The 16,715-nt window shown below is 32.9% G+C and overlaps 1 protein-coding gene across 4 annotated transcripts in view; it reads right to left on the bottom strand.

Annotated features, from left to right (window-relative positions):
- Positions 1 to 16,715, bottom strand: part of SLCO6A1 (solute carrier organic anion transporter family member 6A1) — a 94,184-nt gene that overhangs the window by 21,570 nt on the left and 55,899 nt on the right. For 2 of the 4 annotated variants that reach the window (XM_038532241.1, XM_038532242.1), the window contains 2 exons: positions 9,114 to 9,148; positions 274 to 461 (listed from right to left, as the gene is read on the bottom strand). In XM_038532241.1, coding sequence (XP_038388169.1) covers positions 274 to 461; positions 9,114 to 9,148 — 223 coding nt within the window. Of the gene's footprint in view, positions 1 to 273; positions 462 to 9,113; positions 9,268 to 16,715 lie in introns of all 4 variants that reach the window. The other 2 variants (XM_038532240.1, XM_038532239.1) reach the window with 1 other exon arrangement.

The following is a 16,715-nucleotide window of genomic DNA, read 5'->3' as shown; positions in this document are numbered from 1 at the left end:
CAACGTAACAATTTTCCTGTATATGAAGGTACCAAATTGTAAGTTAAATTTAATTAAAACTAAATGTGATAGTTACAAACTTTAAGCAAATAAAATTAGTTAAATCATAGAAATAAACAAATATATGAATTTTAACAATACAGCAATTTCCCATCTTATAGTTGCTACCTTGAAACAAAAGAGAAAATCATTTATAGCAATATTCTAAAATCTTCCTTAAATTGACTTTCTCATATATTAAATGAACAACGATTTTGAATAATGTATACATACCGAAGGATGGTCAGGGTGCTTGGTATCCGAGAAAAAATAGAAAATAAAATCGTAGAGAAGATAAAAGCAACAAACAAAGGTAATTTATAGCACTTTGTATCACATGTCCCAGGTCTAGCATCAATAAAATCACCTTGATCATCTGAGGTTGTTAATCCTTCTTGAATGCAAGAACAATTGTAGTATGCCTACGAAAATGAAGATAAGAAAACAATCTTGTAGAAATATAAAGCAAAAACTCGTTATTGTAAAATAAAACAAAATCAACAACTGCAGGGACACGAGCTAGCTTTATTAGTCAATATTCTTACATTAAATCCGCCATTCATTATTTAGAAATGAAATATTAATGATAAACCCTAAGTTTTTGATGTAACAAAATATGTTTATGTGTTACTAGAGTGACTTAGGATAAATTCTATTAATTAAAAAAATTTCACCAAAAATATTTACATTCAATTGCACAAATAATTGTTAGAGAGTAGAATAAATTGAGGACAATTAAGATAATGAATAAAGTGGATTTTTAGCTGGGATTGGAAAAATGGACAGTTACCCAACTGTAGAAGGTGTTAGAATCATGAGATGATGACAGGGCTGTTATCTATTAGGCAGAGTAGGCACAATGCATAGGGCTCATAATACTTTAAGGGCCCCCTAAAATGTTTTAGTTTTAGTGTCTCCTAAAATTAAAGGAAAAATGAATATGATAATAATTAATCCAGCTGGATCAACTTGTTTTCATAACAAAGAAGTTCTATACTAATTTTTTTTAAGTGAGGAAAAGGGCTTACAATGGCAAAAGAATCTAAAGCCAATTACAGTCACAATGCAGCTCCAAATGAAAATTTTGGGTTGTTCTTGTCGGGTTGATAAATCAAAGAAGATGAATAAGTAATATTTTCTAAGAAGAACTAAACAGAGTTTAGAGATATAGAGACCAGTTAGCAACTTATTAATCTACTGAAACTATTCTAACTTTAAAAAAAATAATAAACTCGACAGAAATATGGTACTAGGTTACTAGTTAAAGGATAAGAAGAAATGGAGATGACTTGAATTTGAATGATTCATAAAATCGTGATCCAAAAATCATGTCTGCTTCTTTGAGGTAGTTGTTATGTGATTACTGGATCTATTAAATAACAAATGGAAATATTCAAATATCCGAATTGCACTTAATTCATTCCACCATAGTCTTTTTAGTATCTATGTGCCAAACACCATTCTAAGTGCTAGGAAAGCACAGTAAGCAATACAATAGAAATCCCTGACATCATGTCAATAACTCAGATAAAACAGGTAATTTAAGAAAAACACTTTATAATGAAACACATGGTGACAAATACTTTGGGAAGAAAATTAATGAAAAATAGAGGGATTATAGAAGTAACTTTAGCATGATCTGGGAATGCCTCAGGGATACAGTGATATTTGAGCAGAGATTAGAAGAAGGCAAGGAAGTGAGCCATGTGGTTATCTGAAAGAAGTATATTCCAGGTAGGAAAAAAAAAAACAGAAATTGAAAAGCCATGGGATTAGAGGTTGCTTGATAAGCTCAAAGAAAAAAGCTCCCCATTTTTCTGATTTTCTACTAGGATTTCTTATTATCTTAATCCATCCAGAAGCTAAGGAAGCTCTCATCCCCTTGTTCAGTCTCCTTGAACAATGAGGACTGTAGAGAACAGTGCCAAGTGGACCTGGAGGTCAGACAAAAGATAAATGCACAATAAATGGTTGCAGACAATAGAAACTAGGCTGACCCAGGGGGAAATGAAAATATGAAGAAGGTTTAGTGAGCAAATGGTAGAATTACAAGATATAAGGCCCAGGAAGGGTTGAAAGACAGTGGAGTTATACTCTATAATATAATCAAAATGCCAAAAATTACCTTAATATGAAATAGTAAAATATATTCAATTCAAATAATAAACAAGAAGGTAGATCTAACTCACTATATCAATAAGTACAATAAATTTATATAGCTAAAAACTCCAATTAAAAGAGATTAGCAGATAGGCACCTAGGTGGCTCAGTTGGTTAAGCGTCCAACTCTTGATTTCACAAGAAATTGAAATTGGTGGCTCAGGTTATGGTCTCAGGGTCATGAGATGGAAAACCTTGTCAGATTCCTCACTCAGTGGGGAGGCTGCTTGAGATTTTCTCCCCCTCTTCCCGTGCCCCTTCCCCCACTTGCACATGCTCTCTTTCACAAGAAATTGAATTGAATTCTTTTCTCTCTCTCAATAAATAAGTACATCTGTTTAAAAAGAGAGATCAATAGAATTGAAGAAAAAGCAAAACCATATTACATGCTGGCTACAAGAAACACTTCAAATGTTAGTCACAAATAGTTGGAACATAAAATGATAGAAATAAGATAACACATGGAAACAGTCAGCAAGAGAAAGCTAAAGTGACTATTTAAAATATAGATGTTAAGACAAAACTATTAGCACAGATGGAAAAAGACACTTTATAAAGATAAAAGGAACTCAGCAATAAGATATGACAATTATCAATGTGTATACACATAATGGCCTAAAAATACATGAAGCTGAAATGAAGAGAAATAGACAACTGTAAAATTTTATTGGGAGATAAAATAATTGGCTTATGATTAAGAAAAAACCAAGTAAGACTCCTAGATGATCCACATATTGCACCTAAAAGCAAGAACTTTAAAATAGTGATGATTAATAATTTCCAAGAAATAGAAGGGAAAAGGGACAAAATATTTTAAATGATGTGGAATTTCACCATGGGTTTGGATCCTACAAAAATATAAATGTTAGAACTGAAAAACATGTTGAATAGACAGTGGAAAAGCCTCTTTGTAGTTGTTGTGAGGCAGAAGTCTAAGATGCCACCTAAGATTTCCACTCTCTCTTCCATAAGCCTGCATGATTCTGAGGACTATGAAATGATGAAATTTTCTCCCCTTACTAAATTATGTTATATCCAGATGACTTTACAAAAGAGAAGCTAAGAGGACACCTGGGTTGCTCAGTGGTTGAGCAATGATGGCCTTTGGCTCAGTGTGTGATCCTGGAGTTCCAGGATCCAGAGGAGCCTGCTTCTCTTTCTGCCTATGTCTCTGCCTCTCTGTGTCTCTCATGAATAAATAAAATCTTAAAAAAAAAAAAAAAGAAAGAAAGAAAGAAAGAAAGAAAGAAAGAGAAGCTAAATGTCACCTAACTAGGTGAGCCTTAAAAGGTATTTCATTTTTTTCTGAAATTAGAGATTCAAAGCATGTGGCCTACTAGTGATTATCTGCTACCAGCCTTGAAGACAGAGGGAGCCCTGCAGTAAAGAATGGGAGTGGCCTTTAAGAGCTAAAATTGGTCTTTGGCTGACAGGTAGGTTCCTTGCTAGGAAACACAGATCTCATTTTTTTACATCCCAAAGCAACTGAATGGCCAAATAACCCCAATGAACTTGGAAGATTCTTCCCCAGAGCCTCCAGAAAAAAGCACAATGCAGCCAACTCCCTGACTTCAGCATGTGACACTCAACAGAGGACCCAGTCATGGTGTCTGGGCTCATGACCTTAGAACTGTGAAATACAGGGATCCCTGGGTGGCGCAGCGGTTTAGCGCCTGCCTTTGGCCCAGGGCGCGATCCTGGAGACCCGGGATCGAATCCCACGTCGGGCTCCCAGTGCATGGAGCCTGCTTCTCCCTCTGCCTATGTCTCTGCCTCTCTCTCTCTCTCTCTGTGTGACTATTATAAATAAATAAAATTAAAAATAAAAAGAACTGTGAAATACATAAAATTATTTAAAGACACTAATCCTGTGGTAATTTGTTAGGTAGCAATAGTAAACTAATATGTGGTTACCCACCCCCCTTCAAAAAAGAGGAGAGTAAATGAGAAACAACAGCTGAGAATTTTCAAATAGATACACAAAAATCTACAGACTAAAGATGTCCTGTGAAAACCAAGAAAAATAAATGTAATGAAAATCCAATCTAGGCCTATCAAAGTAAAACTGCTGAAAACTAAGAACAAAGAGAAAAATCTTAAGAGCCACCAAGCAGTAAGAGATGTAAGGCAATCAAATGGCGTCTTTTACATGCCGGGGTGGCAGGGTTGAGGGTGGATAGGTCACTGTCAATATAGAATTCCAGGCCCACTGACATAGTTTTTTCCAAAAATGAAGGTGAAATATGGTTCTTCAGGAAAATAGAAAATAATGTCATATGAAAACATAGAAATGCAAGGAAATGAAGAAATCTAAGTGTGTATTGCCTTTAAAAAACAATAATAGTACATGTCATTTAAAATACATGAAGAGGGATCCCTGGGTGGCGCAGTGGTTTGGCGCCTGCCTTTGGCCCAGGGCACGATCCTGGGGACCCGGGATCGAATCCCACATCAGGCTCCCAGTGCATGGAGCCTGCTTCTCCCTCTGCCTGTGTCTCTGCCTCTCTCTCTCTCTCTCTCTCTGACTATCATAAATAAATAAAAATTTAAAAAATTAAAAAAAATAAAAAATAAAATAAATAAAAAAAATAAAATACATGAAGAAATACAACATATGGTAAAAACAACACAAAGGTGAGGAGTACATGAAATTAAAATATTTTAAGGATGTGTCAATGGAAGGAGACCTTGAAGCCTGGCTTCTTACAATCCTTAATGTGTTATGTGAGATTAATATCCCCTTCCACAGATAATTAGAGTGAGTCTCCTATTGTAATAGGGCAACCTCTGGAAAATCACCATGATCCTATGATTTTATATGAAGTCTCTATCAGCTGGAAATGGATTAGTCTCAATGACAAAATCATGAAGAAAAGCCCAAGATTTCTTTGTTATCTATATTAAGGAAATTGGAAGATCTCTGGTAGCACAGATAGGAAAAATGCATGTGGGTCTCAATGAGGCAAAACTCCCCAGGAATATTATCAATACAAAGAACAGATAGCAATTTTCAGCTTTCAAAAAGCTCTAATTTTCTATAGAAACTATTTTTTCTAATTTTCTATAGAAACTAAGAGTAGAGAGTTTCTAAGAGTAGAAACTTAGAAATCTTCAGAGATACAATATTTTCTACCACTCAAACTTTCACATTAAGTGTAATTGAAGAGCATCCATTTCTGATCCCTTTGACTCTGATGTTTTAAATATAAACATTTAATTAGAATTATTTCAGAGCAAAAAAATTCTTTTAACTAGGCTCTACCTTCGGGGTGAAGCTCAACACAGGGCATGAACTCACAATCCTGAGATAGAGACCTGAGCTTGATTAAGAGTGGGACTGTTAACCTACTGAGCCACCCAGCTGCCTCTTAATCAGAATTGTTTCCAAGTTGACATATTTTCATTGAAAAAAATATTTTGGTGCCACTTAAAAGGAAGAAGCTAGGAGTGCTAGGGTGGCTCAGTCTGTCAAGTGTCTGCCTTCGGTTCAGCTCATGATCCCAGGATCCTGGGATGGAACCCAGTGTTGGAGCCCTCTGTCGGATTCACTGCTCAGGAGAGATTCTGCTTCTCCCTCTCCCTCTACTATTCCCTTCCCCCTGCTTGGGCTCTCTTGCTCTCCCTGTCAAATAAATAAAATCCTTAAAATTAAAAAAAAAAAAAAGGAAGATGCTGAAGTTATAGTGCTTTATTTAGCCAAAAGCAGATTAAGACATAAGAAAATTAACATGAAGTCAAATAAGAGTAGTCAACTGTATCTGACAAAATAAGAAAATTTGTCTGGAGGTTGGTAAAAGGGAAATAAAGAATTCTGAAGGTTATGGCCAACATATGAGCAAATATGGGAATTTTAAACTGAGTCCTCATAGATACAAACGACAAAAGACAAAGAGGGGTAAGTCATTCAATTGTAAGTCATTTGTATTGCTGTTTTCTATGTGTAGTGTCATGTCACCTGCACATTGTGAAAATTTTACTTCCTCCTTAACAATTTGGGTGACTTTTATTTCTTTTCCTTGTCTGATTGCTGTGGCTGAACTTCCAGTACTATGCTGAATACAAGTGGTGGAAGTGGATATCTTTGTCTTGTTCTTGATCTTAGGGGGAAAGCTTTCAGTTTTCCCCTTTGAATATGATGCTAGCTGTGGGTTTTTCATATATGGCCTTTATTATATTGAGCTATGTTCACTTTAAATCTACTTTGTTGAGGGTTTTTTTTTTTTTATCATGAATGGACATTGTACTCTGTCAAATGTTTTTCTCCATCTATTGAGATGATCATATGGTTTTTAACCTTTCTCTTATTGATGTGATGTATCACATTGAAGTGTGAATACTGAATCACCTTTGCAACCCAGCAATAAATCCCAGTTGATTGTAGTGAATGATTTTTGTAATGTTTTGTTGTGTTTGATTTACCAATATTTTGTTCAGGATTTTTGCTTCTGTGTTCATCAGAGATAATAGCCTATTGGACTGACTCACTCTCTGTCTCTCTCTTTCTCTCTCTCGGTAGTATTTTTATCTGGTTTTGGTATCAGGGTAATATTGTACACATAGAACGAATCTGGAAGATTTCCTTCCTCTTGTTTTTCAGAAAAGTTTGCGAAGAATGGGCATTCACCCTTCTGTAAATTAGTAGAATTCACTGATGGAGTCATCTGGTCCTGGTCTTTTGTTTCTTGGAAGTTTCTTTTTTTTTCCTAGTTTTTATTTAAGTTGCAGTTAGTTAACATACAGTGTAATATTTGTTTCAGGTGTAGAATTTAGTGATTCAATACTTACATACAATGCCCAGTGCTGATTACAAGTGCCTTTCTTATCCCCATCACCTACCCAACCCATCCCCCTGCCCACCTCTCCTCTGGTAACCATCAGTTTGTTCTCCATATAATTACTGATTAGATTGTATTACCAGTAATTGGTCTGTTCTAACTTTGTATTTTTTCCTGACAAGGTTTTGAGAGGTGATATGTTTCTATGAATTTATCCATTTCTTCAAGGTTATCCAATTTGTTGGCCTATAATTTTTATAATATTCTCTTATAACCCTTTGTGGTGTAAAATTTCTTACAATTTCTATGATGTTAGTTGTTATTTCTTTTGTTTCATTTCTGATTTTGAGTCTTCTTTTTTTTTGATGACTCTGGATAAAGGTTTATCAATTTTCTTGATCTTTTCAAAAAACTAGTTTCATTGATCTGTTCTGTGGTTTCTTTAATCTCTATTTTATTTATTTATAATCTTTATAATTTCCTTTCTTCTACTGACTTTGGGTTTTATTCTTTTTCTAGCTCCTTTAGGTGTAAGGTTAGGTTGTTTACTTGGGATTTTTCTTGCTTCTTGAAGTAGGCCTTTGTTGCTATGATCTTCCCTCTTACAACAGTTTTTACTGCATACCAAAGATTTTGGACCATTGTGTTTTCATTTTCATTTGCCTCCATGTAATTTTTTATTTCCTCTTTGATTTCTTGGTTGACTCATTCATTGTTCAGTAGCATATTATTTAATCATCATGTATTTGTATTCTTTCCAGATTTTTTCTTGTAATTGATTTCTAGTTTTACACTGTTGTAGTCAGAAAAGATGCATGGTATGACTTAGGTCTTTTTGAATTTGTCGAGATTGTTTTGTGGCCTAATACATGTTCTATTCTAGAGAATGTTCCAGGATGAAAAGAATGTATATTCTGCTGTTTTATAATGGAATGTTCTGAATATATCTGTTCGGTCTATCTGTTCCAATGTGTCATTTTAGCCCGTGTCCTTTGTTAATTTTTTGTCAGGTCTATCCATTGATTTAAGTGGATGTTAAAGCCCCCTAATATTATTGTATTACTATTGATTTCTGCTTTTATTATGTCTGTTAATAGTTGCTTTATGTATTTGGGTTCTCACATGTTGAATGCATAAATATTCGCAATTTTTTATGTTCTTGTTGGATTGTTTTATCATTATGTAGTGTCCTTCTTTGTTCCTTGCTATAGTCTTAAAGTATATTTTAAAGTATATTTTTTCTGATATAAACTCTTCCTATCCTAGCTTTCTTTTTGCTCCATTTGCATGACAAATGTTTTCCTATCTCTTCACTTTCAATCTGCATGTGTCTCTGAGGTGAGTCTCTTGTAGGCTACATATTGATGGGTCTTGCTTTTTTAATTCAGTCACCCTATGTCTTTCAATTGGCATTTAGTCTTCCTACAGGTAAAGCAATTATTGATAGGTGTGCCTTTTGTTACTTACTGCCATTTTGTTATCTTTTTTTTAAATAGTTGTTTTTGCAGTTCTCCATTCCTTTCTTCTCTTGCTCTCTTTCTTCTGTGGTTTTTTGGCTATCTTTAGTGATATCCTTTAATTCCTGCCTCTTTTGTTTAGTTTTTTTATTTGTTTGATTAGGTTCATATATAACATCCTATATATATACTCATCAATATTAAGTTGATGGCTAAGTTTGACCTGTTCTAAAAGCATCACATTTGTTTTTCCCCTCCCCCATTTTATGTATATGATACCATATTTTATACCCTTTTATTTGTGAATCCCTTGACTGATTGTTATAGATCTAAGTGGTATTTCACTGCTTTTGTGCTTTAATCTCCATCCTGGTTTTATAAGTGACTAATCTAATACTTTTATTATGTTTTTATTTACCAATGAGTTTTTTCCTTTCATAATTTTCTTACTTACTGAGGCATGTTTTAATGTAGAAGAATTTTTTTCCACTGCCAATTCCCATAAGCCCTTAGTATCATGGCCACATAAGACAAATACTCTTTTTCTGTTCCTTTTTTTTTTTTTTTTTTTTTACTTTATGAGGAAAAAAGCTTTTATAGGGAGCTAGGAGTAAAATGTAAACAGCATCTACAATTTGAACATCTTATTAGAGAGAGAGAATCATAGTGAAATAATAATTACCTTGTGATAATTAAATGTTTTGGATTGTGTACAGCCTGCAAAGCAAGGAGAAAAATATGCAATATTATCTCTTCCACAGACAGCAGAATAAAATGAAGATGAGCATTTACAATGAGAATTGCAAGGAGCTGTCAGGTTTCCCAAGTGTCCTGTTCTGTAAAAAAAAAAAAAAAAAAAAAAAAGAATTAATGTAATTATACCACAGTATTATACTTATAATGTATATATCAGGATATCAATGAAATCCATAAAAATATGATTATTGAAATAATTTCTTTTTAACAGGTATATTAAGGACTAACTCAATATGTACAATGAACATATACAATCTGAAATTTTTTGATATATGTATACACTTGTGAAATCATCACCACCCATCACCACAATCATGTTAACAAATGATCATCACCTCCAAAATTTCATTGTGCCCCTTTGTAATACCTCTGCCCCTGCTTCCAGCATCTGCTGGTTTCTGTCATAATTCATTAATATGAATTTTAAAGCATTTTATGAAATGGAATCATACAGTATGTACACTGTCTGTCTGGCTTCTTTCATATAGTTATTCTTTATATGATCTTTGTATGGTGATATGTCTCCATGTCTCAGTAAATACTAAGGTGGAGGAGTCATACAGTAGGTGTTCATATAACTTTTTGAGAAACTGCCACTTTTCCAATTTGGTTGTGTTATTTTATATTTCCACCAGCAGTGTATAAGGGTTTCAGTCACTTTCAACATTCCTCATCAACACTTAGTATAATGAGTCTTTTTAAATTTAGACATTCTTACAAGGATATAGTAGTTCATATTATGGTTTTTAATATTACCTTCCCTGATGAATAAAGATGTTGTCCATCTTTCCATATGCTTGTTTCTCATCTGTATATATTTGGTTAAATATCTGTTCAAACCTTTTGCCTGCTCTTATTATTTTCTTTTATTAAGCATTTAAATTTCTTTATATATTCTAGAAGCAAGTCCTTCATCAGATTTATGATTTTCTTTTGTTTTAGATTTATGACTTTCAAATATCTTCTCACAATCTATGGCTTGTTTTTTTCATTCCCTTTAACAGAGACTTTCAAAGAGCAGAAATACTTTACTTTGATGTAGACCAATTAATCAATATATTTCTTTATGGATCATGTATTTGGTACCATATTTAAGAAAACTCAGCTGAACCCAAGTTCACAAAACATTTTCCTATATTCTTGATATTTTATATTTTATATTCAATCTACAATCCATTTTAACTATTTAATCTACTAAATGATATAGACCAAAGTTCATATGTTAACATATAGATATCTAATTGTTCCATCATAGTTTGTTAAAATGACATATGTTCTCTACTAAATTGTATATGCATCCTGTCAAAAATCAATTATCCATTTATATATAGGCCTATTTCTGGACTTTCTATTCTTTACACTGATATATTTGTCTGTATTTACAAAAAATACTATTTTCCTTATTATATTAGCTAAAACTCTTGAAATCAAATTGTGTTGGCCCTCCACTTCTACTCATCAGAATTGCTTTTTTTTTTTTTTCTAGGTCCTTTGTATATCATATGAGTTTAAGTTACTTATATAATATCTAAAAGAGAAAGCCTGTTGGGATTTTTTACTGTGATCACATTGAATACATACATCAATTTGAGGAGGATTAACTTCTTAATATATTGAGTCTTCCAACTCATAAACATGGGATATCTCTCTAAAAATTTAGGCTTTTAACTTAGCTCAGGAATATTTTTTAGTAATTGTGAATTGGACTATCATATCTGATGTTTATCATTAAGTATTTCTGCTTCTTGATACTACTACTAATGGCGTTTTTATGTATTATCAATTTCCAGTTATTGGTAGGTAGTATATAAAAACACCATAAATTCTTGTATAATGATCTTTTCTTCTACAGTATTTCTTTTTGCCTAATACTGTTAGAACTGGGGGAGGGGGGGTTGACACTAATTTCTGCTTATTTCTAGGTTGTCTGTAGAAATACTCTGAATTCTTGCATATTGACCTTGTGTCCTACAAACTTGCTAAGCTCATTTTTTCAGTTATAGTGGGTTTTGGATTTTCCATATAGACAATTGTGTCACCTTCAAATAAATACAATTTTACTTCCAATTTTCTTATTGGGATGACTTTTCTTTCGCTTACAGTATTACAACGGTTAGAATATCCACAATAGTGTTAATATAGAAGTGCTGAAAGTAGATATTCTTATTATACTCCTGGTCATTCAATGTTTCACCATTGTCTTTGCTCAGGCTGCTGTAGCAAAACATCATAGATTGAATTAAACAACAAACGTTTATTTCCCACAGTGTCTGTGTGAGCTCTCTTCCCAGATTGCAGACCATCACCTTCTCTGTGTATCCCCACATGGCAAATTGAGGGAAGTCTTTGGTTTATTCCCCTCTCTTACAAGGACACTAATCTCCATCATTATGGGGAGGTTGGTCTACCTTCATGACCTTATCTACACCTAATGATCTCCTTAATCCTAATCCTACCACAGTGGAGACTAAGACTTCAACATACTATTTTGGTAGGAGGGGAAGCATATTCATTCCATAATAATCACTAAGTATAGTGTTAACTATATTTTTCATAGTTCCCTTCCATTCCTAGTTTCCTACTTTATCAGGAATAGATGTTGTACTTTATCATGGGCCTTTTTGGCATCTATTATGATAATGGGCTTTTTTAGTTTATTAATATGGTGGATTATACCAACTGATTTTCAAATATTAAAGCAACCTTGCATTCTTTTTCTTTTTATAATTTTATTTATTTGACAGAGAGAAAGCGAAAAAGAAAGTACAAACAGGGGAAGTGGCAGGCAGAGGGAGAGGGAGGAGCAGGCTCCCCGCAGAGCAAGGAGCCCAATGCAGAACTCAATCCCATGACCTGAGCCAAAGGCAGACACTTAAGTGACTGAGCCACCCAGGCGGCCACCTTGCATTCCTTTCATAAGTATTGCTTGATCATAATTTATTTTAATATGGAGGAGGTTTCAATTTGCCAGAATTTTAAGAGTTCTTGTATTTATGTTCATGAGAGAAATAGGTTTATAGTTCTCTTTTCTTATAATGTCTTTGTCCAGGTTTGATGTAAAGATAATGCCAGTTTCATAGAATAAGTTGGAAAGTATGTACTCCCTTTTAATTTTCTAGAAATTGTGCAAAATCAGATATTGTTTAAATATTTGGTTTAGTTCTTCAGTAAAACCATTTGGGCCTGGAACTTTCTTTGTCAGAAACTGTTTAAGTACAAATTTGATTTATTTATTAGAGACATATTATTTTTTTCTTAAATGAGTTTGTGTCTTTTGAGGGATTTCCCTATTTCATGGAAGCTGTCAGATTTATGGGCATAAAATTGTTCATAATATTACCTTACTATCTCTTTAATATTGGTGGAATCTATAAAAATATCACATCAGATCTCTAACTCTTGATATCAGTAGTTTTCTCTATCTAGAGGTTGAACAATTTTATCAATCTCCTCAAAATGTGACCTGATTATAATTCTTCCATGTTTTTTCATCTCTATTTCATTAATTTCTATTCTAATTTCTGTTGTTTCCATCCTTTTACTTACTTTGGGATCATTATACTTTGATGTTTCTAGTTTTTTAAGGTAGAAGCAAGTGTCATTGGATTGATACTTTTTTCTTTTCTGATATTAGGCAATATACATTTTCTCCTAAGTACTGTCTTAGCAACACTCCATAAATTTTGTTACATGTATTTTCATTTTCATTCACTTCAAAATACTTTACAATTTTTCTTTTGAAAAAATTATTTGAACACAAGTTATTTAAAAGTTTGTTATTCAGTTTCCAAATATTTGGGACTTTTCCAGAAATCTTTTTTTATTCATGTAGTTCTAATTTAATTTGATCATGGTCAGAAAATTCCATTATATGATTTAGTCATTTAAATTTATTGATACTTGCTTTACAGAATATGGTTTACTTTGGGTTTCCAGTGCTTTTAAAAAGAAATGTATTCTTCTTTGACAGGTAAAATTTCTACAAATGTCAATCATGTCAAGTTGGCTGTGTTATTCAAATCTTTTGTATGATCACTGAGTTTTTTTGGCCTACTTCTATTATTAAGAAAATCAAAATATCTGATCACATTCAGGAATTTCTATATTTCTACTTGCAGCTTTTGCTTCACATACTTTAAAGCTCATTCATGAGGTTCACAAAGATTAAGACTTGCTTGAATTCTTAATGAATTGACCATTCTAGCATAACATAATCACCTTTTTTTATTCCTAATAGTATTTGCTCTCAAATCTACTTGGTATAATATCATACTCCAGCTTTCTTTAGATTTCTGTTAATGTGATACATCTTTCCCCATCCTTTTACATATAATCTACTTGTGTCTATAGTTGAAGACATTTCTTTTATACAACATTGATAGCTGGGTCTTGCTTTTTTTAAAAAATCAAATTATACAATCTCTGCCTTTCAATTGAAATATTACAACATTTACATTTTATGTGATTACTATAATTGGTTTGAATCTATCCTTTCTGTTTTTCTCTTTTTATCCCTTCTTTGTTCTCTTTCTTTTTTTGCCTAATTTGAGATTAAACAAATGTTTTTGTAAAATTCTATTTTAATTCATGTGTCAGTTGGGCTTATTAATAACTGTGACTGTTATTTTAGTGGTGCTTCAAAGTTTATATTATACATATTTAACTTAACACAATCTACCAATGTGTGATATAATGGCTCTTCAAGTAAATCCATATTATATATTTATCTGTTTTAAACAATTATTTTTAAAGGGATTTAAATAAGAAAAAAATACCTAGATAATTACCATTTCCTTTGGTCTTCTTTGCTTTTTGTAGTTCTTATCTGGTATCATTTTATTTCAGCCAGAAAGACTTTTAGACATTTCATGAGGTGTAAGTCTATTGTTCAAATATTATTTACATTTTTAATGTGTAAAATTATTTCTCCATTTTTTTTATTTTTTCATTTTTTATAGACATTCTGACTTGGTACAAAATGTTGTTAATTTTTTTCTTTCAATACTTCTAAAATATTTTCCTACTGTCCTCTTATCTGCATTGTTTCTGATATAAACTATACTCTTAGTCTTATCTTTGGTCATTTGTATATAAAGTATCACCCCACACACACTACTTTTAAGATTTTTTTCTTTACACTTGAGAGATTTATTATGTAGTATGGTGTAATTTTCTTCATGTTTCTTGTTCTGAGGGTTTGCTAGGTTTCCTAGGTCTGTAGGTTTACAGTTTACATGAAGTTTTTAAAATTTTTACATTTCTTCAAATATTTTTCTTTCTCCAAGGCCTCTCCTCTGGAGATTCCAACTATATATATATGGTCAGCCACCTGAAGTTGTCCAACATATTGATGTTTTGTTTTGTTAATTTTCTTGTCTCTGTATTTTCCATTGGATGTTTATTGTTATCGATTTCAAGTTTATTTAATCTTCTGCAAATGTCTGTCATTAATCTCATACGTAGTATTTTTCTCAAACTTCATGGCTTTCATTTCTATATGCTCAATTTGGGTTTTTAAAAATAGCTTTTACTTAACTTTCTGAACATATGGAATACTTATATAATAACTATTAACTCTGGCAATATTAGCATCTACTTGCAGCTTTTGCTTCACACATTCTAAAGCTCATTCATGAGGTTTACAAACATTAAGACTGATCAATTGATTTAGCTTCTTACTCTGAGTTGTATTTTTCTGCTTCTTAAAACATTTTACTGGATATTGAACTTTATAAGTTTCAATCTTGGATGTAGAATATTTTTTTTTAATTTTTTATTTATTTATTCATGAGAAACAGAGAGACAGAGACACAAGCAGAGGAGAAGCCGGTTCCATGCAGGGATCCCAACATGGGACTCGATCCCAGGATCATCCCTGGGCCAAAGGCGGTGCTAAACCGCTGAGCCACCCAGGCTGCCTGAATGTCGAATATTTTTGTATTTTCATGAGTATTTTTAAGCTTTATTCTGTAATGCAGCTAATTTACTTGGAACACTCTAATCTTTTTTAGTTTGATAGCCATATTTGATAGGAAGGGCCAGAGTTTAGAATTAATCATTAACCACTGTTGAGACAAGATCCCTCTGTATACTTTATGTACTGTGATTTTTGAGGTTTCATAGTTTGACGAGAATGGAAATTATTCCCAATCCTGTGTGAATGGTGTATACTATAATTCTAATTCTCTTGATGGATTTAGACTCAATAACTTTCTTCACACATATCCTAGTTACTACTTTGCTGAATACTTGAGGTCTTCTGTATATTTGTCCTCTAGTACACAATCTTGTGAATTCTAGCTGTATTGGTCTCTCAGAACTCTCAGCTCCATTCCCTCAACTCAGAGAACCAGCCAGAATCTGTTTCATTCCCATTCCCTGTGCTTTGATCTTAAAACTGTGGAAGCAGTAAGCTGGAGGAACTGCAGGCTCACCTTGAATGCTTCTCTCATGTACCACTGCCCTTCACTGACTGATTCCAATGTCTTGAAAGCCACCATTTCTATTTTTGTTGAATTTTTGGTTGTTTTGGTAGGAAAGGAAATCTGCTATTCCATCTTGGCTGGAAGTGAAAGCCCAGAACAATTTCCAAATATAAATTTAGAATGAAGCCAAAGGGTCTTATTTTATATTACTAATCATTTGGAAAAGTACCTATAGTTCAAAATCATTTTAGATTATTATATTCTGATTTATAAACTATATATTTGAGCAACTTTAGGTTTACAGAATAATTGAACATAAAGAGAGTTACCATATACCTCTTCTCCCTCTACACACAGTTTCAGCTATTATTAGTAAATTCCTTAGTGTGATATATTTTTTACGATTGATCTTATCATATCAGTTATTACATCAGTATTCCATATGTTCAAAAGGCTAAGCAGAAGATATTTCTAAAAATTCAAATCAAATATGCAATGTTGCCAATAATTTTGCCTTATCCAGAATGTCATATAGATGGAATCATACAATATATAACCTGCAAAATGGCTTCTTTCGCTTAGCAATATATTCATTTAAGCTTCCTCCACATCTTTTTGTGGCTTGATGGCTGATTTCTTTTTATCACTAATAATAGTCTATGTATGGTATACTACAGTTTACCTATACACCTACTGAAGGGTGTGTTGAGTGGTTCAAATTTTAGCCATTATGAATGAAGGTGCTGTCAACATTCACTGACAGGTTTTGTTATTCAGTTCATTTGATTAAATACCTAAAACCACAATTGCTGAATTGCATGGCAAAACTATGTTTAGCTATATAAGAAACTGCCAAAATGTCCAAGTGACTTACCATTTTATATTACTAATTGCCGCAAATGTCTTTGTTACTCCACATACTCACTAGCATTTGGGTTTGTCAGGTTTTTGGATTTCAGACATTTCAATAAATGTTCTGTGGTATCTCATTGTTGTTTTAAGTTGCTGCTCCTTGATGGCCTATAATACTGAACATATTTTCATATGCTTATCAGTATCTGTACAGCTTCCTTAGTGAGGTGTCTGTTTAGACCTTTTGGCCA

The sequence above is a fragment of the Canis lupus genome, chromosome 3 (assembly GCF_011100685.1).
Source record: "Canis lupus familiaris isolate Mischka breed German Shepherd chromosome 3, alternate assembly UU_Cfam_GSD_1.0, whole genome shotgun sequence".
Taxonomy (NCBI): Eukaryota; Metazoa; Chordata; class Mammalia; order Carnivora; family Canidae; genus Canis; species Canis lupus.
Note: the sequence above shows the minus strand (reverse complement) of the source record. Positions and strands in the feature narration are given on the sequence as shown.